This window comes from Marmota flaviventris, chromosome X, assembly GCF_047511675.1.
Source record: "Marmota flaviventris isolate mMarFla1 chromosome X, mMarFla1.hap1, whole genome shotgun sequence".
Lineage (NCBI taxonomy): Eukaryota > Metazoa > Chordata > Mammalia > Rodentia > Sciuridae > Marmota > Marmota flaviventris.
Genome location: NC_092518.1, coordinates 52,932,879 through 52,959,368, shown reverse-complemented (window position 1 = coordinate 52,959,368; position 26,490 = coordinate 52,932,879). Strand labels below are relative to the sequence as shown.

At 36.1% G+C, this 26,490-nt stretch overlaps 1 protein-coding gene across 1 annotated transcript in view; it reads right to left on the bottom strand.

Moving 5' to 3' along the window:
- The window catches only part of Zdhhc15 (zinc finger DHHC-type palmitoyltransferase 15), a 104,879-nt gene that overhangs the window by 40,709 nt on the left and 37,680 nt on the right, over positions 1 to 26,490 (bottom strand). Inside the window, exons 3-4 of the mRNA XM_027922975.2 lie at positions 13,792 to 13,886; positions 7,251 to 7,371 (exon numbers count right to left, since the gene is read on the bottom strand). Of these exons, the coding sequence (XP_027778776.1) occupies positions 7,251 to 7,371; positions 13,792 to 13,886 (216 nt within the window). The remainder of the gene's footprint in view (positions 1 to 7,250; positions 7,372 to 13,791; positions 13,887 to 26,490) is intronic.

The following is a 26,490-nucleotide window of genomic DNA, read 5'->3' as shown; positions in this document are numbered from 1 at the left end:
AGCTGTATAGTGAGGGTTATCACGGTAGGGAAAGGCCAAGTAGCAGCCAGTAGACTTGCCTCTACTTAGAAAAATGGTAAGACAAAGTAATACTGTGTTCCTGGAGGGATTGCAGTGGTTGGTGCCATCATCAAGGACTTGAAGGATGTTGGGTGATTACCCTTACTACATATCATTCAATTTACCTATTTGGCCTATGCAGAAGACATGTATTCTGAGGAATTATGATGAGTTATTGTAACCTTAACCATATGGAGACCCTAATTGTCAGATATGGCTTCATTGCTTGAGGGTACCGGGTATGTTGCTATTGATTTGGCAGGTTCCTTTATCTCCATCCCTGTCTATTAGATCCACTAGAGGCAGTCTGCTTTCTGCCTGGCAAAGCATCTTTACTTTCCTACCCTGAGGGCATATCAACTCCCCAGTGCTATGTTATAATTCAGTTTGCTGGGATCTTGATCACCTTTATCTTCCACAAGATATCACATTGGTCCATTACCTTGATGACATTATGCTGATCTGACCTAGTGAGCAAGAAGTAGCAACTATTCTAGACTTATTGGTAAGACATTTGTATGCCATTGGGTGAGATAACAAATCCAATGAAAATTCAGGAACATTTTACCTCAGTGAAATTTCTAGGGGTATAATGATGCGTGGCATGTTGACATACCCCTTCTAAGGTGAAGGGTAAGTTATTGCACCTGGCCCCTCCTAAAACAAAAGAAGAGGCACAGTGCCAAGTAGGCCTTTCTTTTTGGATTTTGAAGTTAACAAATTCCTCATTCGGGTTTGGTACTCTAGTCCATTTACTGAGTGACCTGAAAAACTGCTAATTTTGAGTGGGTCTCAGATATAAGAGCAGGTTCTACAACAGGTCCAGGCTGCTGTGTAAATGCTTTGCTGCTTGGGCCACATGATCCAGCAGATAAAATTGTGCTTGAAGTATCAATGAAAGATAGGGATGCTGTTTACAGCATTTGGTAGAGCCCTATAGGTGAAATTTAAGTGCAGACCCTTAGTATTTTGGAGCAAAACCCTACCATTCTCCACAGATAGCTATTCTTTTTTTGAAAAATATTCTTAACCTGTTCCTGGGGCTTAGTAGAGATAAAATCCTTACCCATGGGTCACCAAGTTACCATGTGACATGAGTTGTTCATCATGAGCAGGGTGTTATCTGATTCACCAAGCCATAAAGTTGGGCATGCAGAGCAATACTCCACATTCAAACTAAAGTGGTATATATATGACCAGTCCTAAGTAGGCCCTGAAGGCATATGTAAGTAACATGAAGAAGTAATCCAAATAACTGTAGCCCCTATTCCTGCTATATGACCTTCTGTCTCCCAGCTTGCATGGTCTCATGGGAAGTTTCCTACCATTAGCTGACAGAGGAAGAGAAGACTCATATCTGACACACAGAGGGTTCTATGATATGCAGACACTACTTGAAAGTAGACAGCTAAAGTACTACAATCCCCTTCTGGGATATACCTGAAAGACAATAGAGAAGAAAAATCCTTCCAGTGGGCAGAACTTTAAGCAGTACACTTGTATTTGCTTGGAAGGAGAAATGGCCAGGCACATGAGGATATATCAATTCTTGGTCCTTTGCCACTGGTTTGGATGGATGATTGGAGACTTGGAAAGAATAAAACTTGAAAATTGGTGAAAAGGAGATCTGGAACAGAGTTATGTAAACAGACCTCTCTGAATGCAAAAACATTATAAAGATGTTTGTGTCTCATGTGAATGCTCACTAAAGGTTGATTTCATGTGTCAGTCTTAACTTGCTGCTATAACAAAATACCACAGCCTGAATAGTTTCTGAACAACAAATTTATTTCTCACAGTTCTGAAGGCCAAGAAATCCAGATTTAGTGCTGGTGAGGGAGGGCCCGTTTCACAGATAGCACCAACTTGCTGTTTCTTCACATGGTGAAAGGGCAAGACAGCTCTCTGGGCCTTTTTATTAGGGCATTAATCCCATTAATGAGTGCTTCACCCTCACGATCTTGTCACTTTCCCAAGGCTACACCTCCTGTTACCATCCACATTTAAGTTTTCAATGTATGAAGGGGTGGGGGCTCACAATCATTTATATCATAGCACCACAACAGAGAAGGATTTTAATAATCAAACAGATATGATGACTTGTTCTGTGGATACCAGTCAGTCTCTTTCCACAATCACCCCATTAATGCCCAATGGTCTCATGGACAACATGGCTATGTTGGCAGAGATGGAGATTATTCATGGGCTCAGAAACATGGCCTTTTATTCACCAAAACCAACCTGGTTTTGGCCACTGCGAATGTCCAATCTGCAGGCAGCAGAGAACAAAACTGAACCTCTAATATGACACCATTACCCATGATTATCAGCCATGTACTTGGTGTCAGGTTGATTATATTAGAATGCTTCAATCATAGATGGGGAAGCATTTGTTTTTATTGGAACAGAAAGTCTAGATAAAGATTTGGTTTTTCTACATGCAATATTTCTGCCAAAACTAATACTGTGAACTTACAGAATGCCTTGTCCACTATCATGTATTCCACACAGCAATGGTGTTGATCAAGGAACTCACTTCACAGCAAGACAAATAAAGCAATGTGTCCATGCTCATCAAATGTACTGGTCTTACCATGTGTATCACCATTCTGAAGTAGCTGGTTTGACAGAATAGTGGAATGGTCTTCTGAAGGGTCAGTTACAGAGCCAATGAGGTGGCAATACTTTGTGGGACTAGGACAAAGTTATTCAAAAGGCTACATATGATCTGGATAAACATTCAATATATAATACTGTTTTTTTCTGATAGACAGTATCCATGTATCCAGGAATTAAGGGTGGAAATGGGAATGGCACCATTCATTATTATTTGGGGGGTGGGACCAGGGATTGAACTCAGGGGCACTTGACTACTGAGCCCCATCCCCAGCCATATTTTGTATTTTGTTTAGAGACAGGGTCTCACTGAGTTGCTTAGTGCCTCGCTTTTGCTGAGGCTGTCTTTGAACTTGTGATCCTCCTGCCTCAGCCTCCAAAGCCACTTGGATTACAGGAGTGCACCACTGTGCCCAGCTGTACCATTCATTATTACCCTCTGTTACCCACTAACAAAATATTTATTTCTTGTTCCTGTGACTTTTTACTTGGCTAGTCTAGAGGTCTTAGGTAAAAAGGGAGGAATGCTTCCACCAGGAGACATAACAATGATTCTGTTGAACTGCAAGTTAAGACTGACACCTATTCATTTGGAGACCCTTGTGCCTCTAAATCAAGAAGGTAGCTGCAATATTGGCTAGGAAAATTGATCCTAACTACTTAGAAGAAATTAGACTACTATTCCATAATAGAGCTAAGGAAGAAGCTACCTTAGGATATTTCTTAGTACTTCTATGTCCTGTGATTAGAAGAATAGAAAATGATAACAAACCTAATTTAGGTAGGACTACGTATGGACTAGACTCCTCAGGAATGAAGGTTTGAGTCATCCCACCAGGTGAAGAACTATGATCAGCTGAGGTGCTTGCTGAAGGTAAGGGAGTACAAAATGGGTAGTGGAAAAAAGTAGTTATTAATGCCAGCTATGACCAGGTGACCAGTTACAGAAATGAGGACTATAATTGTCATAAGTATTCCTTCCTTATTTTGTTATGAATATCTCTCTGTGTGTATCTCAAATATCTTTCCTTTCTTCCTTCCCGTATTTGCTTATCACATAACATAAAATGTATTGATTTGACATCATAGTATTTGAGTTTTGTTAATTTTATATCATAGTATTGAAGTTACAAGGAGAAAAGTAAACACCACTGAAGGACTTTTACCTCATCTTATAGGGAAGGGTTTAGTTTGTTTTTGGTTGTACACAGGATAGTTGTAACATGTTGGGCAGAATTATTGTCTTATTTTTTTTTCTTTTGTGGTGCTGAGAACCAGACTAGAGCCAACCTGCCTGGTAGGTGAGCACTCTCCACTGAGCTACACCCACAGCCCTTGTTGTTTTTATTTAGAGATTAAGTATGGCTTAAGGAGATGTGTATGTATGCCAAGTTAGTAAGAGGTGATGATTCATTTTATGTGTCAACTGAGTCATGGGGTACTCAGATATTTGGTTAAATATTATTTCTGGGCATCTATGTGAGAGTATTTCTGGGTAAGATTAACATTTGAATCAGTAGACTAACTAAAGCAGATTGTCATCCCAAATGTGGGTGGGGTTTATCCAATTCCTTATGGACAAGAATAGAATAAATATATAGAGGAAGGGAGAATTTGCTTTCTCTCTGCCTGACTGCATGAGATAGGTCATCATTTTTCCTGACCCCAGATTGGGATATCAGCACTCCTGGTTCTTCTGCTTTCAGATGGCAGACCACAGGGCTTCTCAGCTTCCATGATTGTACAAGCCAATTTCACACATGTACATACACAAATACACTCACCACATTTTACTGATTCTGTTTTTCTGGAGAATTCTGACAGATACACATGGTTAGTTCCTTTTTATCATTCAGATCTCAGCTCAAATAGCACTTCTTCAGAAAATCCTTTCCTATTACTCTATCATAGGGACTGCAAACAAATGCCTTAAGGATCTAGGGAATTCTGAGTAGTAAATGAAGCAGCCTGTTGGAGATTGTGCAGAATCTGAGAATTCATGTTCTTTCTAAAGAGGACTGCCACTACTCAGATCCAGCTAATTTTTGCCATGTTGGAAGGCAAATTATTGCCAGACTGTGTAAGTTTCAAGAGAAGCCAGAAACCTGGATTTTTAAGTAGAAATATTCTAATCATTAAAAACTAGCAACAAATGCAAAGTTTTAAAAGTCACTTTAGACAGACAAATAAAATGTGGTTGGTATACATAATGGGATATTATTTAGCCACAAAAAAAATGAACTCTTGTTATTTGTAGCAACATAGATAGAAGTAGAGGTCATTATGTCCAGTGAAATATGTTAGGCACAGAAAGACAAATACTACATGTTCTTATATGCTCAAATTTCAAAAGTTGATTTTATGGGCTGCGGTTGTGGCTTAGTGGTAGAGTGCTCACATAGCATGCTTGAGGCACTGAGTTTGATCCTCAGCACCACATAAATGTAGAATAATGATATTGTGCCCACTTAAAACTAAAAAATATTTTTTAAAAAGTTGATTTTACAGTAGAGGATATAAAAGTGCTCAATAGAAACCAGGAAAAGTAGTAGGCAAGGATATAGAGGGAAGTTAGATAATAGGTACCAAAATATAATTACAAAGGAAAAATAAGTTCTAATGTGCTACAACATAGTAGGGTGACCATACTGAAAACAATTTATTATTTAATTTGTAAAGAGCTAGAAGAGAGGGGCTGGGGTTGTGGCTCAGCGGTAGAGCAAGGCCCTGGGTTCAATCCTTAGCACAACATATAAATAAATAAATAAAATAAAAGTATTGTGTCCACGTACAACTAAAAAATAAATTTAAAAAAATTTTAAAAAAAGAGCTAGAATAGAGGAGTTCGAAGGTTCCCAACATAATAAAATGTCAAACTTTAAAGAGAAAAATACTAATTATCCTGATTTGATATTACACATTGTATACATGTATCAAATATCACACTATATCTCATAAATATGTAAAATTATTTTATGTTAATAAAAACACAGAGATAAAACAAACTATATCTCTGAGCCCAACTCACCCCATATGCATCTAATTTGTATCCTCTGCACTATTATATTATTTTGTTGGCTACTGCCTAAAATTATATAATTTTCTGTTTCTCTCTTCATTAGAATTTAAACACCACAAGAGACTTTGTGACTCTATGTTCAGCTGTGTATTCCCAATGTTCAGAATAGTGCTCATACACATTGGTTACTTTTTAAAAATTAGTATTATGGAAGTTTTCAAATATACACTAAAAGTAGAGACACTAGTATAATAAACCCCAGGTACCATATCCAACTTCAACAATTATCAACCCTTGTGCCATTTTTGTTTAATCTGTTTCTTCCACTGGCTTTTTACTTGAGCATTTTAAGTAAATCCTAGATATTGTGTCACTTCCAGCCAAAACTATTTCAGTAAGCATTAAGACTTTAAAAAAATCATAACTGTTGTATTACTACTCTAACAAAAATAACAATAAGTCCTTTATGTTATCTTAAGTCCTTAGTATGCAGACCAAATTAAAATTTCCCCAATTGTCATACGGTGTCTTAGTAAACATTTGTTGAATAAATAAAAGATGAGGGAATGAACATAATTGCCTTACAGTATACTTTTCTAAGGCTTGAAACATAATCTCCCATACTAGAAATATTAGAATGGTTTGGCCAGAGAAGTCTTGTATTCAAAATTTTAAAGGTGGAGAACTGGTTCAACAAATACTGTTCTAGTCATACCAATAAAATCTAAGAGTATAATTCCATAGAGAATATTTACCCAAATAAAATGAAGATATCTCTTTGCACAGATACTTGACCCATACTAGTTAAGTACTGGAAACAACCCAGATGTGTATCAATCAGTGAATGGATAAACTATGATATACAATGTAAATAAAAGGAATAAAGTATGCAAAATATGAATGAATCTCAAAAATATGCTGAATCAAAGAAGCCAAACACAAGTGTACATACTGTATGATTCCAATTTATAAAATTCTAGAGCAGAAGAAACTAATCTATAGTAGAAAACTATCAGAATAGTGGTTGTCTGTGGGTCAGGGATTGACTGGGAAGGGGCATACAACTTTCTGGGGTGGTGGTAATGTTGATAGGGGTTTTAGTTGCACGGTTGTGTTTACTTTTCAAGAAAAAATGAATTTTACACTTAAGATTTTTACATGTTTTGTATGCTAATTTTGCTAAAAATAATGTTAAATTATTTAGGTGGGTATGTATTGATGCATGGTATTTACTTTGAAATGTATCAGAAAAATAAGATGGTTTGGTAGAAGATGCTAAAGGAATGGATATATGGACAGATATGTCCATACATATGCAATATAAGCAATATAGTAAAATGTTAGTGGTAGATTATAGTTTTGGTGTTGCAGGTGTTTACAATTCTCCCAACTTTGATATGTGTTTTAAAACTTTTATAATAAAATGTTGAGAAAAAATTCCATAGTGGCTTTCAGAAGATGAAAGAGATAATGGGCTAGGTTGACAACATACATCACTTAATGTTTCTGAGATCTTTGCTGAACTTCCTCTCTTGCTGACATTGAATACACTGACCTCCACTCCCGGTTCTTGTGTAAACTGGTAGCTTCTTGGCCATATCAATAAGCATTTGCTTCTGGACCTCAGGTCTCTCTTCATTTTCATAGCGCTCCTTGTCTGTATAGGACAAGTGGAACTGGAAGCAGAAGTGATAGGCAAGACTTTATTTTACAATGTTTGCAGAAAGGATTTAAAACAATAAATATGTAAATGAAAATATCTGTTACCTATCCTTGAAGATCAGGTACCAATTTTGCTTATAACCTGGATACTTATCTCTGTTATATTATCTGACTTTTATCTCAATTTTCATAATTCTATGGTATGTAGTACTGTTGTATAAATACAGTAAAACTTAGATAAAGTATCTTGTCCAAGGTTGAACTCATTCAGCTCAGCTCATCTGACTCCAAGACTTGCACATTGTTCACTCCATTATACCATAATATGATGTTGCAAAGCAGGTTTGTAACACATTGCTTCCTAGAACCCGTTGAAGGTTAACCATGTTTATTAGGTTGCATGTGTTTTTTTCAGATGACACTGATAACAGTCTTGGAGAAGCTGGATGAGACCGTGATATTATCTGCCTATTCTAGTCATAAAGTAGTAGAAATTTGAGTATTTCAAGTATGTATTTGAGAAGTTTTTTGATACGGACCTTGTTGTCATATTATGCAAAGATACTTCACTAATCTTGCAAACAATATGCTAACAATTTCCCAAAGTAATACAGATCTGAAAGCTTTCTTTTGTCTGGGCCAAAGGGTAGACAAAGGTGAAAAAGGGAATTTCTGGGTTTAAGCCTCAATGATGCTCCTGAATATAAACTCAATTTGGAAAATCAGACACTCTTACTTTTTCTTCATCTGTAAATTCAAAAGATCAGTTCAGATATGCTGGGTAAAAATAAGAAATTGAAAGTCTTACTTAAAGTCTAATTTTTAGATCATTTAAAAATATTAAAACATCAATCTTTTAACCCTTCTAATTGGTATCTAATATAGTATCTTATGCAACTTTATTTTATCTTTTTTAAAAATGTTTTTTAATTGTGGATAGACCTTTATTTTATTTATTTACTTGTAGTACTGAGAATCAAACCCAGTGCCTCACTCACACCAGGCAAGTGCGCTACCACTGAGCCATAGCCTCATCCCCTTAATTTTATTGTATTACTATTTTGTTGCTGTGCTGGAGATCAAACCCAGGGCCTTGTGCATGCTAGGCAAGTGCTAGGCTAGTTAAGCTAAATATATGCCTATAGTGTATAATGACTCAGCAATTCCACTCTTAATTATATAACCAAGAGAAATGAGTGTGTGTGTACATGTGTACGTGTGTGCATACATATAAAACACATATATGTATACAAAAGATGTGTACAGGGATGTTTAGTCTTGTTCATAATAGAAAAAATGGTAACAATTCAAATGTCCTTCAATGAGTGAACAGATGAACCAATTAGGATAAAAGGGAATAATCTACTTTAAGAACCATAGTGGTATGTTTTATGGTATAATGTCACTCTGAAGCAAAGTAAGCACCCTCTTCAATATATGTGGAAATGTGTAGGAGCATTTTGGGATGTTACAATAAATGTGGTATACTATAGGCACTTAATATTTAGCCCAGGATGCTAAGGATTCTGCAATGAACTGTACCAAAAGGCTATAAATCTATGTTACAAAGTAGTAAATGAATATAAAAACATCTGGTTATTTTATTTCTTAGTAGAACAATTATCTTGATCAACACAAAGGTATGAGTTCTTTAAAAATTCTTTTTTACTTTTGATAATTAAAAGCAGCACCTTGGGGCAGCACTTTAGTTTTTGAAATGTTCTTACAAATGTAACTTTCTTATGGTACACTGCATATACCTGAAAGGTGAATACAGGGTTGTTTCTACTTGTATGCGAGAAATAACTTGTGGTCTTTCAAGAGGTCAGCTTTGGTTTAGAATGTCAGGCATGGATGCCTTATTTCAGGAACTAACCAAGCCTTGTTGAGTATCAGAATGCAATGAGCCAATGAATGCATTTGGGTAGGACAAATGATGATAGACTGGGATGTATGTTGTATTAGAGAAATTAATATTGTGGAACTCTCCATTCTCTTAACAAATTAAAAATGATAAAAGATGTAGTTTTGTGGTGCTTGACTAAATCCTGTCATTATCTGTCATGGTTTAGATATGAGGTGTCCCCCATAAGCTCATGTGTGAGACAATGCAGGAAAATTTAGAGGTGAGATTATGAGAGCCTTAACCTAATTGATGAATTAATCCCCTGATAGGAATTATTAACTGGGTGATAACTGAAGGCAGATAGGAGGAGGTGGGTCATTGGGGCTGTGCATTTGGGGTATATATTTTGTCCCTGATAAGTCAAATTTAGTCTCTCTCTGCTTTCTGGTACCATGTTCTGAGCTGCTTTCTTCTAACACAGCCTTCTGCCTTGATGCTCTGCCTCACTGTGGGCCCAGTGCAATGGAGTTGGCCATCTATAGACTGAGACCTCTGAAACTATGAGCACCAAATAAACGTTTCCTCCTCTAAAATAGTTTCTGTCAAGTACTTTGGCCACAAAATGAAAAAAACTGACTAGAACATTTCACCCAGTTTAGGCTTATAAAATTGCTAACCATTCAGGTTGCAAGTGTTTTTTTCAGGTGACACTGATGAGTCTTGGAGAAGCTGGATGAGACTGTGGATGGCCTACAAGCTTCATAAATAATATAAAGGGGAAAATTATTTTTATTGAGCTTAAATCACATAACTTAAATTTAATTTTAAAGGATGCATTTACAGTGTACAATTCAGTGATATTTAGTACATTTACAATGTTGTGTAACCATTATCATTATCTAGTTCCAGAACATTCTCACCACCCCAAAAGGAAATACCTTACTCATTAAGCAGTGTCCATTCCCATCTATCCCCAGACTTGCCAACCAGTAATCTACTTTCTGTCTCCATGGATTTTCTTTTTTTTTTTTTGGGGGGGGGGCAGTCCTGGGAATTGAACCCAGGGACTTGTGCATGCAAGGCAAGCACTCTACCAACTGAGCTATACCCTTAGCTCTGGATTTGCCTTTCTAGATATTTCATATAGATATGATCAAAACTGTGTGGCCATTGGTGTCTTGTGTCTTTCAATTAGCACATTTTCAAGGTTCATCCATGTTATACTACATATCAATACTGAGTTTCTTTTTATGACTGAATAATATTCCTTTACATGGGCATACTGTACTTAATTTTTCCATTTTTCTGTTGACGGACTGTTAAGTTGTTTCCATAATTTAGCTATGGTGACTAGTGCTACAATGAACAGTTAAGCATAAGAATTTATTTGAACACTTGTTTTCAAATATTTTGAGTATATATCTAGGAGTGGAATTTCTAGGTCACATGGTAACTCTACATTTAACTTCATGAAGAACTGGACAGCTATTTGCTATACTAGCACTACCATTTTATATCTCTAGTATCAGTTTAGGAGGATTCTGATTTCCTCACATCTTCACCAATTCTTATTATTTTTCATTCATTCTTTCATTCAGTTTTGACCTTCCTAGTGGTTATGAGGTAGTATCTCATCATGGTCTTGATTTGTATCTCTCTAAATAACTAAGGTATTAAATAATTTTTCATGTGCTTATTAGACATTTGTATATATTCTTTGGAGAAATGTCTGTTCAAGTCTCTTCTCCAGTTTTAAATTGGGTTGTTTATCTTTTGTTGTTGAGTTCTAAGAATTATTTATATGTTATGAACACTTGATACATCATATGTATAAATTGCAAATATTTTCTACCATTCTTTGTGTGATCTTTTCATTTTTTTGATAGTGTTGCTTGATGTTCAAAAGTTTTAGTTTTGGTAATATCAAATGTATTTATTTATTTATTGTTGTTTGAGCTTCTGTTGTCACATTTAAGAATCCATTGCCAAATCCAAGGTTATGAAGATTTCCTCCTAAGTTTTTAAAATATTTTTATTAGTTGTTGATGGACCTTTATTTTATTTACTTATTTTTTTATATGTGGTTCTGAGAATCGAACCCAGTGCCTCACACATGCTAGGGAAGTGTTCTACCACTGAGCCACAACTCCAGTCCCCCACCCCTAAGTTTTATTCTAGGAATTTTGTAGGTTTAGGTCTTATATTTAGGTCTGGTCCATTTTTATTGTAATAAAATATATATAACAAAATTTAACTATTGAAACCGTTTATAGGTATACAGCTCAGTGGTATTAAGTATATTCCCATTGTTGTGCCACTATCACCATCACCTCCAGAACTTTTATTAATGACCCAAAGTAAAATTTTATACTCATTAATTAACTCCCCATTCCCCACCCTGTATTTTTTATATGTTGTTGTTGATAGTAGGCATCCTAATGGTTATGAGGTAGCATCTCATTGGTTTTTGCTCTTCATTTTCTGGTTAAGATATAAAATTAGACTATTTAAAATACTTATCCTTTTTAAGCGTGTTTACAACTTTATTGAATCCCATGGGTTTTTTTTTCATTTTCATTCATCTTTGTTATGGTTTAGATATTAGGTGTACCCTAAAAGCCCATGTGTGAGACAATGTAAGAAGGTTTACAGGAGAAATGATTACGTTATGAGAGCCTTACTCAATCAGTGAATGAATCCCCTGATTAGGATTAACTGAGTGGTAACAGTAGGCTGGCAGGGTGTGGCTGGAGGAGGTGGGTCCCTGGAGGCATGCCTCTGGGGTATAGATTTTGTCCTTGGTGAAAGGAACTCTCTCTGCTTTTCAATCATGTCCTGAGCCACTTTCCTCCACCATACTTTTCTGCCATGATGTTCTACCTTACCTCAAGCCCCAAGGAATGGAGTCAGTCATCTATGGACTGTGACCTCTGAAACTGTGAGCCCCAAAATAAATGTTTCCTTCCTTAAAATTGTTCTTGTCAGGTCTTTTGGTCACAGCAGCAAAAAAGAGCTGACTAAAACAATCTTGACGAATTTTCTAATTTTCCTGTGATTTCTTATATGATCCGTTGGTGAAGAATGTGTTTAATTTCCACATATATGTGAATTTATAGTTTTCCTTGTCTTATTGATTCTAGTTTAATTCCATTGTAGTCAGAGAAGATACTTTATATGAGTTCAGTCTTGTAAATTTACTGAGATTTCTATTGTGGCCTAATGTGTGGTCTATACTGGAAAATGCACTTAGGAAGAATGTGTATTCTGCTGTTTTGAAGTGGGTATGTTACATGTAGCTGGTTTACAGTGTTGTTCAAATCTTTCATCTCCTTATTGATCTTCTGTCTAGTTCTTTTATCTACTATTGAAAATATGGTGTTGAATTCTCTATTATTGTATGACTTTATATTTTTTCCATTAAATCTGTTAGCTTTTGCTTTTTATAGTTTGGGGTTCTCTTATTGATAACTTTCACATATTCTTGATAAAGTGACCCTTTTTTCAATATAGAATGTCTTTGACTCTTGTTAAGTCTGACTTAAAGTCTCTTTTGTCTGATATTAGAATAGCCACCCTTGGTCTCTTTTGATTACTATTTGCTTATATATTTTTCTGTTCTTTCAACCTTTTTATGGCTTGCTTCTAAAGTTAAATTTTGTGGACAGCTTAAATATAGATCATGATTTTTTAAAATTCATTCTGCCAATCAGCCTTTTACAGGGAAAGTTTAATCCACTTATGCTTCAAGTAATTATTCATTAGGAAGGATTTCTGCCATTTTGCTCTTTATTTTCTCTCTATATTATATCCCCCATATTCCTCAATTCCTGCATCACTGCCTTTCTCTGTGTTTAATTTTTTCCTTTTGTATCATTTTGATCCATAATGGAGAAAATTTGGATCCGCACTTTTCCTAGTGTTTGGAAACTGGTAAAATCTTTCCTATTGCTTTTTTTACCTACTTCAGAATCTAACTTAGCTTAGATAAATGCTTAGTAGCATTTATCACATAATAAATGCCTGATATAACCACAAATTCCTTCATGAATTTCAAATACTGCATGAAACATGTGGATTTAAGAGAACACAGCTTGAAAATGATTGATTAAACAATTATATTTTTCTTCAGAGTCTTGCTGGGTATGAAAATAATACGCTTTCATAGAACTGAACTTGTTGAGGTCTCAGAATTGAAGTAGGTCTTTGTTTTTTTCCTAATTAAATCACAGTACAGGTAATGGTTTCCTAGTCTTAAGATATCCAGGACTAGTGGTTTCACAAACTCATTCAATAGTATGCCCTACCTTTAATGTACCTTTATCACTAAGTGTTCTTCTTTAAGATGAACTTAAACCAGTCATGGTGGTGTGCAACCAAAACCCAAGGGACTTGGGAGGAAGAGGCAGGAGGATCACTCAAGCCTAGGAGTTCAAGGCCAGTCTGAGCAACATAACACGACCTCATTAAAAAAAAATGATTACCCTGATTTTATTTTTAATGGAATTTAATTGCTCCACTTTTGTCCTCTTCTTGCTTTATTAGCATCTCTACTTTGTTCTTAGCATGTATGAAGTAACGATATTCTTACCTTCTGGTTAGGTTGCTGTGGGAGTGTAAAGATAGACTTCCAGTAGGTCCATGCAAAGAACACAAAAATAGCATGGTAGAGTATGAGGTAGATAACTGAAATGAAAAAAAAATCAGGACTTATGTTAACTTTTTATCCATTTTGAGAGTTCAAAAAGACAAACTTCCATGACAAATTTTTATCTTATTTTCCTATTGCCAAGTATTCTCTAGTATTATTATGAAATATTCATTTCTAACATTTTCCCAAGCAATGACAGAAATAAGTCATAATGCCAAATTTTGAAGCAGAGACTTCCTGGAGGTTGTATGCTCTAAAAGTTGCCATGTGATTCTGTGAGTAAAACAGAAAATGTCCTTTATGACAATATAGGAAAAGCTACTTTTATTGTTATTATCTCTGACACTGGGAGTAATGAAATATGACAGCTATATAATTTAGAGATTATACCATTCTCTCATATTATTATAATATTCCATATTATCTCACTTTATTTTCTCAATAACATTGTGCAATAATAGTATAGGGTAGTTAATTAATTATCATGGGCAGTTGATTAACCAAAGCCACACACGTAGTGTATAAAACGGCATAGTGTTAATAGCCAAGTATTAGACATAGGACTTCTGACTCTAGGTCTCAAGCTCTTTTCAGTAGCCCAAAACATTACACACTTTTGATGTACCTCTAAAACAGTTGCACAAGTGGCTCTCCACTGCCTTCTTTTTCATAACCTTTGCCTCTTAGATAGCTCTTCTAACATGGGGAATTTTGGTATTCTCCACCAAAGTGGTTATAAAACTGAAGGTCAGTTTTTGTTTCATTGTGAGTCCTTGAATGGCTTGGTATTATTACTTCAATCCATCAGAAAGACTCAAGGGAATGATGTGACTCAAGATAAAGGTAACAGGGCTGAACCTCTCATACATTTATGGCTAAATTGAAAAATGCCTTATTCTCTGGCCCATGCTTCCTGCCCCACAGTACAAAACATTTTATATGTGCTTGACTTTAGTAATTATGAAATCTCATTTTAAAATTCAAGAATATAAAGTAAAAGATTAATGTTCACCCCACACATACATCTAATTTCCATTCTCCTCATCTTAAGGCAACATCTCTTTGGTGTTGGGTATGTATCATTCCAGATCTTCTCATTTTTATATGCTTATAAATGTATTCATACAATAAACATGAAATTTTTATGGTATTTAAAATTTTTCTTTGTGTTGTTTTTGAAAAGTAATACATTCATAAGGTTCAAAATTTGAAGTTAGGGAAGTATACAATGAAGTCTCCTTTTTATCCCTGTCCCTCATCTGCCCAGTTCCTTTCCCTGGAAACAATAATTTATTGTGTATCCTTCTGAAGTTTTTTAAAAACAAAAATCACTAGTGTGCTTTCCATACAAATAGTAGTATTCTACACACTAGTCTATATACTATTTGATATTAGTAGTAGTCTATACAGTATTCTATATACTATTCTGTACCACACTTGTTTTTCACTTAGAGTTGTAGATTATTTCACTTTATATAATTTGGAGAGAGTGAGCTTTCTCAATTCCTTTTAAAAGACTTCAAGAGATTCCATTGCATGAATTTACTATAACTTATTGAACCAGACTGTCTGATGGAACTTTTGGGTTTTTTCCTCTTCTTTTTCTAATAGAAACAATACTTCAATAAATAATGTGTATGTATATTGGTTAGCACATGCACAAAAAATATGTGTAGGATCAACTCCCTAAAGTAAAATTGCCAGGCCAAAAGGTATGCCTTCTAGTAGATATTGCCAAGTTGCCAATGAGAAAAGTTGTATTTGATTTATGTTCTCAACTTCAATGAATGAATGCTTCTTGCTCCATAGTCTATCCTTTGTGAAGTGTTATCATGATTTTTTTAATCTTAGGCAACCTTTATGTTTATAGAGATCAAGAGTAATGGGGTTAACCAATTTAGATCACCAGGCTGATAACTAAACACTTGCACTTGGCAGTATTTTACTGGCATTAACTACGTTTTATTACAATGATTGAGATGGGAAGTGTGGGACTTTAACTTCATCCAGGTCCTACTACACATTATTGACTGGTTTGCTTATGGAATTGGAAATGGCTGGGTCTCATTTCTGTATTCCAAGGATTCACATAAATTATGGATGCTTTTTTTTACAGACATGTAAAATGAAGGATCTTGTGGCTAATGAAATCAAGGTTATTCCATAGATTGATATGATAGTTTATACTATAGATTTCATAAAAATTTTAGAGTTGGTGGAGACCATAGAGATTATCTAGTTCAAACCACTCATTTTATAGAGAGGTAAATGATGCTAAGAGATGACAAGTGATTTGATCAGGGTTACCAAGTGAAGTTATAGAAGCAATAGAACCAGAAATCAGGTTTCTTCACTCCCAGTCCAGAACTCATTTTCTTAGAACAGAAATTCTCAAATTTCAGTTTGCATCAAATTTACCCAGAGAGGTTATTAAAATGCACATTGCCAAGCCCTACACTAAAGATCCTGAATCAGTAATCTGAAAAGGAGTCTAAGAATCTAGCAACTCCTCAAGCTCATTCTGAGTTAACACCATAAGAAAGAGAACCTCACAGGCCATTTGGTTGCCCAGCCTACCATCCAAAGGAGGAAGCCCATCTCTAACATCCCTGGCAGCCAATTGCTTCATCTCTGCCAATGTGAAATGACTGTTTTTGAACTATGGGCAAGCCTCATGATTCTCAATTTTATATATAATATATATATTAATATATATATAATTTTATATATAAAATATATATATTAATATATATATAATTTTATATATAAAATATATATATTAATATATATATAATTTTATATATAAAATATATATATTAATATATATATAATTTTATATATAAAATATATATTTAAAAATATAATGTTCCTAAGCTATGGTCCCAAATGCATGCAAGTCCATTCTTTTCTGCCTTAACATGCAACATATTTCTTTTTGTTAATTTTTTTTAGTTGTTGATGGATGTTTATTTTATTTATTTATATGTGGTTTTGAAAATATCCAGTGCCTCATACATGCTTGGTAAGTGCTCCACCATTGAGCCACAACTCCAGCCATGCAACATATTTCTTTACAATTAGTATTTATACCTAAAACTGTCATTTTTATAAACTGCAAGGACACTAAGTCTTTCTTTTAATATGATGTTCCAGTGAGGTTTCAGATCACTAGAGAAACTGAACAGTTTATGAACTGTATCCCTGAACTGTCATGACTCATTGACATTGGAATGAAATGGGAAAACATCTTTAAAAAAAAAAGTAAATAAAAGCACAGGAGAGCCCTTTGCTTATCTGATAGTCGTGGGGCATCAGAAGCTGCAGGAGCTAAGATTATCTACCACATGAAAGCCAAAAACCCTTGAAGTGTGTGTGTGTGTGTGTGTGCACGCGCACGCACACTTTTTTCTCTTTCTTTCAACAAGGTTTTCAGCTTTTCAGGTTTGCAAGAGGAGCAGAAATAAGCCATAGGGAACATGACCAACTGCCAAAGAAAAATCTACCTAAGTACGTAGTTTGCGTTTAGTCACTGTGTTGCAATGTGAATAGCTCATTATGGTAATAGGTTCTGAAATTAGAATGATTACTTGAGCTTTATTCCTAAAATAATGATTCATAAATACCTGGATAAAAATGATAGAATCTGAAATTACATGGTTGAAGTAGCATAAACTTGTTATTAGCAACATGTTTGGCCAGCGGGATGCCTTTTCTAGGTGTTGCTCCCAGGGACTACTTGGGAAATGAGTGACTGTGTGTGTGTGTTTCTGTATGTCTGTGTGTATGCAATGTCTGTGCACACATTCTTGTGTGAATAATAATGAATGCAGCAGATAGACTACTCTGAATGAAATAAGATGAGCATCAAAGTGGGAAAAAGAGGAAAGTAAAGCAACTTTACTATATATTTTCAGAAATACAAATGCTAAGAGTTGTTGCTGTGACAAAGTATCTAACATTTTCTCTTTAAAAGCTATGGTTGGAAACTATTTCGTTTAAAAACACAGGGCTAGGGATGTAGCTCAATGGTAAAGCACTGGTTGTATGAGGCCCTTAGCTTGATAGCCAATAGTGGAAAACATAAATTTTTAAAAAGGAAGTAGAAACAAATAACAAAGACTAGCTTGATCATTTCAAAGTGACTTTCCTTGTAAGGCAGGAAAGAGACATAGAACAACAGGAAAATAGCTACTTATTAGCATCACATTGCTTTGGGCTAGGGATATAGCTCAGTGCTCAATGCTTGCCTGGCAGGAATGAAGATCTAGGTTCAATCCCCAATACTGTAAAAAAAATGAGATTATTGTATGTAATACCTTTCATGCAATTGATGAATAAAAGCTCTTAAGTTGATAGAGGAGGAAAATGTGGAGAAAGAATCACCTTGCAATTTACACATTTTTACGATTTAGATAACGTGTCCCCCAAAATATCATGTGTGAGAAATGCAAGAATTTCCAGAGGTGAAATTAGATTATAAGAGGTATAACCTGATCAGAGAACTAATCCACTGATACATGTTAATTTAGCAGCAATTGTAGGCAGGTAGGGTATGACTGGAGGAAGTTGGTCACTGGGGTTGTGCCTTTGGGGTTTATATTTTGTTCACGGTGAGCAGAGCTCTGTTTCTTGTCGCCATGTCCTAAACTGCTTTCCTCAGCCATGCCCTTCTGACATGACGTGCTGCCTCTTCTTGAGCCCAGATATGGAGTCAGCTGTCTATGGACTAAGACCTCTGAAATTGTGAGCCAACATAAACTTTTCTTCATCTACATTGTTTTTGTCAGGTCTTTTAGTCCCACCAATGAAAAACCTGACTAAAACACACACTATAATTCAAATAGGGACAGCAGTTGTAGCTTTAGCAATTGAAAGAGATCTCTCCTAAACTCCCTATTTTAGCTCAGGATAGAAATCCCCAGATTATGATCAGGGGAAATTTGTCAGCAAGTGACATCTCCCTTTGAGTTCAACACTTAACAATGAGGTGTTGATTCTAATGTTTGAGCTTACTATCTTACTTACTTTGACTGTTTTATAATTTCTAACAAAGAGCTAAACCTTCTCTCTCCCTTATCTGAAGAAATGGAGAGAATGAGGTCAAGGCCCATAGGTTGTGCCCAAGGACCTACGGACACTTCATGAGAATATAAGAATTGCACATGAGTTGTTTCTGTTGTAATTACCTCCTAGCATTTAAGGTTTTCTCCAGTTGTTTCCAAGGTTTAGACAGTTATCTCCCAGGAGACTCTCTGATGGTGGGATCAAATTCTGGTGCCAACATATAGAATTGTGTTTTGAAAGGGCATAGTCTTCCTCATTAATATCAATTTCAAAAGTTGGGGTTATAACCTATGTAACCCAATCTCTCTTAATTATCCATTAGGTATATGCCACTCATCAATTTATATAAACTTTTCATAAAGCTACTATGTTTTCAGTCTATACCAGTTCTTGGGCGCATAATGAGTCTCATAAATTTGCAAGCCACTATTGTGAAATAGGGCTTCAGCTTATTATACTGAAATTAAACTTAGCCTTTCCTTTCCTTTCCCCTCCCTCCCGCCCCCCCCCCTCTTTCTTTCTTTCTTTCTTTCTTTCTCAGTGCTGGAATGGGATCTAAGGCCTGGTGCATGCTAGGCAATCACTCTACCCCCAGCACAAAGCAGAATTTTTAGGTTTCAAAGAGCTTTTTCAGTTCTTATGTATAAGAATTTGGTGAACAAAGCCAAGTTAACAAAATACACAGACTTCATGTATTTGCGAACATGAATTATAGTCCCTTTCAGTTTTTGCTCTGTCCATGTTAAGGATGCTTCTGCCTTTTGGTCTATTTTGGACATTGAGGTGTTATGTGAAACAAAATGGATTTAGAATCAGATGACAGGAGCTTGAATTCTAGATATGCCACTTAATAGCCTTGCCAAAAATCACATGAATATATGTAATCATATGTATATGTGCATAGGTATGTGTGTGCATATATGTAATATGCAAAATATATGCTTAACTACATTTTATATGATGTGCATATATATGTGTATAATATAAAATGTAACATGCATTTATAAATATATAAGTAAATATTTAAGTATATATTATATGCATATTATATAAAATGTGTAATTTATATATATATATATATATATATATATATATATATATATATATATATATATATATTTTTTTTTTTTAAATACTTGCCTGACAAGGTTGTTGTGAGAACTTAATTGACTTAAAAATATGAAAATATCTGACATACTTTAAGGACTTAAAAACAGCTATTTTTTCCTCTCCCTTATTTCCTCTCAAATCTTAGTGATTTGTCTTTTGAGATATAGTGATAAAAATTACACAGACTTCAGGGGCAGACACAAAATGGCTTTGTTAAAAGAGAGGAGAATAGTTAGTTTCTAGTCTTCTCTGTTATGTCTAGCTTTTCATTGATTCATTCATCTTGGGGATAAAGAACTACACAAAGCAACATCCTTTGGGGAATAATCTTGGGCTGCTTTAAAATGTGTAGTTGGGATATAATTATTCCACATGTACAATATGGATTAAGTACAGCCCATTGCCTCCATGTTGTCAGGAATATTCACTGTGGATTCTAAAGAGGAACAGAGAATCTCTATTGTCTACATGGTTACATGGTGCTGGGGATTTGTGAACCAATTTTTTTTTTTTGGCAGGAGGATACCAGGGATTGAACCCATGGGTGCTTAACCACTGAGCCATATGCCCAGGCCTTTCTATTTTTTATTTGGAGACAGGGTCTCGATTTGCCTCACTAAGTTGCTAAGGCTGGCTTTGAACTTGCCATCCTCCTACCTCAGCCCCCCCACCCCGATCCTCTGGGATTACAGGCATGTGCCAGCACACCCAGCTTGTGAATCAATTCTCATTGGTCAGGTTAATGAGAGGGGTTCTACCAATTGCAGGTTTGCTACCTCAGAATGTATTATCTTTTGTTGATGCAACCAATAAATCCTCTGCCTGATTAACATGATGTTGACTTGATTTATTTCTTTTTTTTTTTTTTTTGCAATGATGGGGTCCAAACCCAGGGTCTTGCACATGGTAGGCAAGTGTTCTACTACTGAGCCACATCCTTACACCTTTGATTTATTTTAATATCATAAACTGTCAAGAGTTTCAAATGACCTCAGATGCTATTTGGTGTAGTCATCGAGAATACACATAAATGTGCTTTACATTATCCCTAATAATCAGTTACCCAGCTTTTATTGTAACACTTGAAATAATGCGGAACTTATCAATTCCTGGGAAGCACATTCTATTGTTGGAAAACTCTGACTGTTAAACACATTTTCTTTATATTATGGAGAAACATGTCTCCTGGAAATTCCCTCCCATTGATCCTAATATGGGAAGAAATCAGATTTGCTTAAAAAACAACTCACTAATAAGACAAACAATAAAAAAAATGGGCAAAAGATTCAGCCAACTTCACAAAAGAAGATATACAGATGGCAATCACATGAAGAGATGCTTAACATTATTAGTCATTACAGAAGTACAAATTAAAACCCACAAGGAGATACCACTTCATACCCCATAGAATGTTGCCAAAAACCAAAACAAAATGAAGCAACGAGATGATAACATCAAGCAATGGTAAAGATTTACAGAAAGTGGGATTTTCATATATCACTGGTGGGGAAGCACAATGGTAGAACTACATTGGAAAACACTTTGGCAGTTATTTGTAAAATATATAAAGTATATATAAACATATACTTACCATATGATTAAGAAATCTCACTCCTAGGTTTACCCAAGAGAAATAAAATCATATATTCCCACAAATGCCTGTACATGTATATTTTCATCAGCTCCATTCCCCAAACTGGAAACAACCCAAATGTTCCTAAACTGGTGAATGAAAAAGTGAACTGTGATACATCTGTAGTATAGAATACTACTCAACGAAAAAAAAAAAGGAACAAACTATTCATATATGCAGCAACACAGACAAATCTTAAAAATGTATGCTGCTAAGTTAAAGAAGCCAAATACATACTGTATGATTCAATTTATATAATATTAAGACAAAGGTAAAATGTAAGGGACAAAATTAAAAAACAAAACCAGTTCAGTGGTAGTGAGGGATAGAGAGTAAAAGAATCACTTGCAAATGGGGGAGAAAGAAAAATTTGGGGTAATGTAAATGTTCTATACATTGATTGTGGTGGTGTTTATATTATTGTATTTGTCAAAATTCATTGACTTGCACATGTAAAAAGGGTGACTCTAGCTGAGCTCTCCTCCTGCACTCACTCTCACTAGTGTTCTCTCTCCCTCTCTTCCTCCATGTTTGTCCTTGCTGTTTCAACCTTACTTAGTTGGCTATAAAAATTTTAGATCATGTGGACTGCCACTTACCCCCTAGACTTTATTTGATACAACTTTTGATTAATCCATGATTGCAGTGAACACACCTGTTTATATCCTAATATTCAATGGCCAGGACAAGCACTCTACCACTGAATTACACTCCCCAGCTCTGGATCTTTCAAATGAGAATGATTTCTATTTTAAAAAATTTCTTTAGAGTTCTCTCCCCAAACCCCCTCATCATAAACAGCTCTCTCGATGGTACCTATTAAATAAAAGAGCCCTTTCACCATTTAAAAGGCAGAAACTGATTGGACCTCATTTAAAAATCCTTTTATTTTGGGAAGAGCTTTTGGATCTTCAGAGGCCTCTGATTTAAAATTCCCTTCCTCTGAATCCAGCTCCATTTCCTGGGGTAAATTTCTTTGACTCAGGAGAGAAACAAATAAAAATTAGTTTAAATTCTTTGCTTTGGATTTGGCTTTGTATGTCTTCTGACTATAGGTTCCCATTTTTTAGACAATTTTTTGTAGATTAACGTTCTCTTATAATCCTTCCTTGTCTTGTTCTATTTTGTTTGAAGGTCTTATCTACTTTTGTTGTTTGCTTTTAAGAAATAAGCATTTCACTGAATCAAAAATCATTTTGCATTTGTTAACAGACCCAAATATATTTCGGTCCTTTGTAATAAGAAACTGTAACAGGGATCTAAGAGAGTCTGCCTTTACTAAAAGCAGTGGCTCTTTCCCTAGACCCATACAAATGCTATGAGTAACTGAAAGAAGAAGAAATCTTGCCATCTCTGCCTTCATTTCTACCTGTCTCTTTATGAAACTTAAAACTTTGTGACACTACTCAGTTCTGCATGTATGCAGTGTTAATCATTTAAGGAATGTTCATTAAAAACTAGCAGTACAAGTTTTGTCAGCCCTAAACTTATCTAACCTCTCTCCTCCTTGAACTCTGAGGCTAGATTTGCTACATCCTGTTTCAGATGCCCAGAGTGGTGTAGTCATCATGGGCTTCCAGAATTATATGAGAGGGAGGGTAGGGAGGGAGAGGGAGAGGGAGAGGGAGGGAGGGGGAGAGAGAGAGAGAGGGAGGGAGGGAGAGAGAGAGAGAGACACACATCTCTGGAGCTATTCCCAGACACAGAACTGAAGGGATGGTCAAGGTCAACCAGACCACAGTCTGATCAAGACCACTTAATGATGCCCTCTGCACCAATTCTGCCTTTCTTTCTTTCTTTGTTGGTTTAACTACTTTAATATCAAAGAAGATAAACTTTAAGGTACATACAATGTATTGCCAGGTGCAGAGAGGGATGAAACACAATGATAACAGTTAAATCTTTCAGGAAGCATAAACAAACTTGTGTGCACCTAGTAATATAACCTCAAAATATGTAAATGAAAATCAGAATTAAAATGAAAAAATGGATAAACTTATACTTATGTAGAATATTATAAGACTCATTCCTTAGTAAGTGATGGAATAGGCAAAAAAATTTCAGTGAAGGACTGGGTTGTGGCTTAGTGGTAGAGCACTTGCCTAGCATATATGAGGCACTGGGTTTGATTTTCAGCACCACATAGAAATAAAATAAAGATATTGTGTCCACTTAAAACTAAAAAAAATCAGTGGAAATACAGAATAGTTGAGCATAATTATTAACAACCCTCACCTAATTGACATACTTACAACACTGCATCAACAACTAGAGAATGTGGATTCTTTTTGAGAAAATATGACATGTGTACCAAACTTGACCATGAAGGGGAACACAAAGCAAATTGTGACAAATTCTAAAGGACAAAATCATACAGCAGCTCTTTTCTAAGCACAATGAAAGTAAGCTAGAAGTCAGGCACTGTGGCCCATGGCTGTCTAGGGAGGCTGAGGCAGGCAGGAGGATTCCCACTGGAGGACAACTTCATCAATTTAGTGAGGCCTTTGGTGTCTTAATAAAAATTAAAAGTGAAACCCTGGAGATCCAACATGGCGGCGGGCGCGGAGAGATCAAGTCTCTGACCTCTTCAGCTGTGCGGGCATAGGGAGTCGTAAACCGTCTAAATGCTGTTTGCTCAGGATCACTAGGCAATGCTGAGCTGATGTGGATCTGGGGCGAACAGTCTGTGCCTCTCAGAACACACACCGAGCCCGGATTGGCTGAATTCAAGCTCCCGTTCGCCTGCATCTCGCAGACAAACTGCTGTGACTCAGCACTAAAAGATCCCGCTGAAACAACTGGTCAGCCCTTCTGAACCTGCGGAGGTTAATACCAACCGAGCCTTCATAGGCAGTGGCCACAGGATTGAGTCGGGGCTTGGAGAGCCAGTCAAGACACACCTGTTGCATTGGTCACCCGGCAAAGGGAACGAACTGTCGCCATTTGCATGGGATACCACCATGGCAGAGAACTGATGTCATCAGAATGCGGCGGAGAAGATAACTTCATTGAAACCGGCGGTGGCAGGTGTGTAACCCAGTAGGCCTCCCCCTCCACACAGCGGGGAAACCTTAAGGGCCCCTCCCAGCTCTCCCGCAAGTGCCCCTCCCAGCTCTCCCGTGAGCGCGATAGTCAGACCGAGGGAATCAGGAGTGGCGTGGAACCCCCGGATACCGCTCCCACCAGTGCTGACAACTGAGGTCTCTTGCACCAGCTACCGGGGGTGTGGCTACCGGAGGGCAAGGAAAATTCGCTGAGGGTTCTCAGCCCCAAGCTCCACAAACTTAGGGTCTGAGGGAATGGCAAACAGGGAGAGTGTGCCCAGTCGTTCAAGAAAATAGGGCTCCCGGGAGCAGCAGACCTGGCGCGAAGCCAGTATTGTGGTGAACGTCACCGGTGAGCGGGGCCTGGCTTGAGGAAAAGTAGGGAAGTGACTAGACACAAGAGAAGGCCCTAGGCACTCAGGATTGGAGACCCGCCCAGTCTGGGAGGAGGAGCTGCTGCAAAGTGATTGGTTCCTGCGTATTGAGAGGAGAAGCTTGGCCCGGTGGGCACAGCTCCACCTACTGGAAGAGAAGTTAGTCAAACTCTAAGACTGCATTTATTAATTTTTTTTTATTATTTGGGTTTTTTTTTTAATTTTCTTTTTTAAAAATTTTTAAAAATATTTTTAATTATTTTTTTAATTTTAATTTTTTTGATTATTTTTTAAAATTTTTTTTCTTTTTTTATTTTCTATTTTTTTCTTTTGTATTTTCATTTCTTTTCAATTTCCTTATTCCCCCTTTCTTGAATTCTACTTGCTTACTCTCATTCTCTTTAGTGACTTCTTCCCTTCCCCTCTAATACCTTTCCTCCCAAGCATCAAATAAATTTATAGGAGTAAACAGTAACTCAGAAGTCAAACAGAACAAGAAGTAACATGAGCAGCATGAAAAAGCAAGGAAGAAAAGGAGTACAAACAATGCAGGACAGCCTAAATATTCAGGAGGACCTAGAGGCATCAGAAAAATGGTGAAATAAAGAACTCAAGGAATACCTTAAACAGATGGAATGGAACATAAAGAGGATATGAGACAGCAAATTAAAACAGTGAAAGAACACATTGAAAATGAATTACATAAACAGATAAAAGAAGCAAATAAGCATCTTTATCAGGAGATAGACACTATAAAAAATCAAACAATAATTCTAGAAATGAAGGAAACTATAAACCATATTAAAAACTCAAATGAGAGTATCACTAACAGAGTGGAGCAAGTAGAAGCCAGAACGTCAGATAATGAAGACAAAATATATCATCTTGAAAATAGTCTAGCTAACTCAGAAAGGCTGGTAAAAAAATCACGAGAAAAACTTCCAAGAGATATGGGATAACATAAAAAAAACAAACTTAAGAGTCATCGGGATAGAGGAAGGTATAGAGGTTCAAACCAAGGGAATGAGCAACCTGCTGAATGAAATAATTATAGAAAACTTTCCAGAAATAAAAAAGGAAACGGATATACAAATTGTAGATGCATACAGGACACCGAGCATACAAAATCACAGTAGACCAACGCCAAGACACATTGTTATGAAGATATCCAACATACAGAACAAAGAGAAAATTTTAAAAGCTACAAGAGAAAGGAGGCAGATTACATTCAGGGGTAAACCAATAAGGTTAACAACGGATTTTTCATCACAGGCGCTGAAAGCAAGAAGATCCTGGAACAACGTATTTCAAACACTGAAATACAATGGATGCCAACCAAGAATTCTGTATCCAGCAAAAGTAAGCTTCAGGTACGACAACGAAATAAAAATCTTTCATGATAAACAAAAGTTAA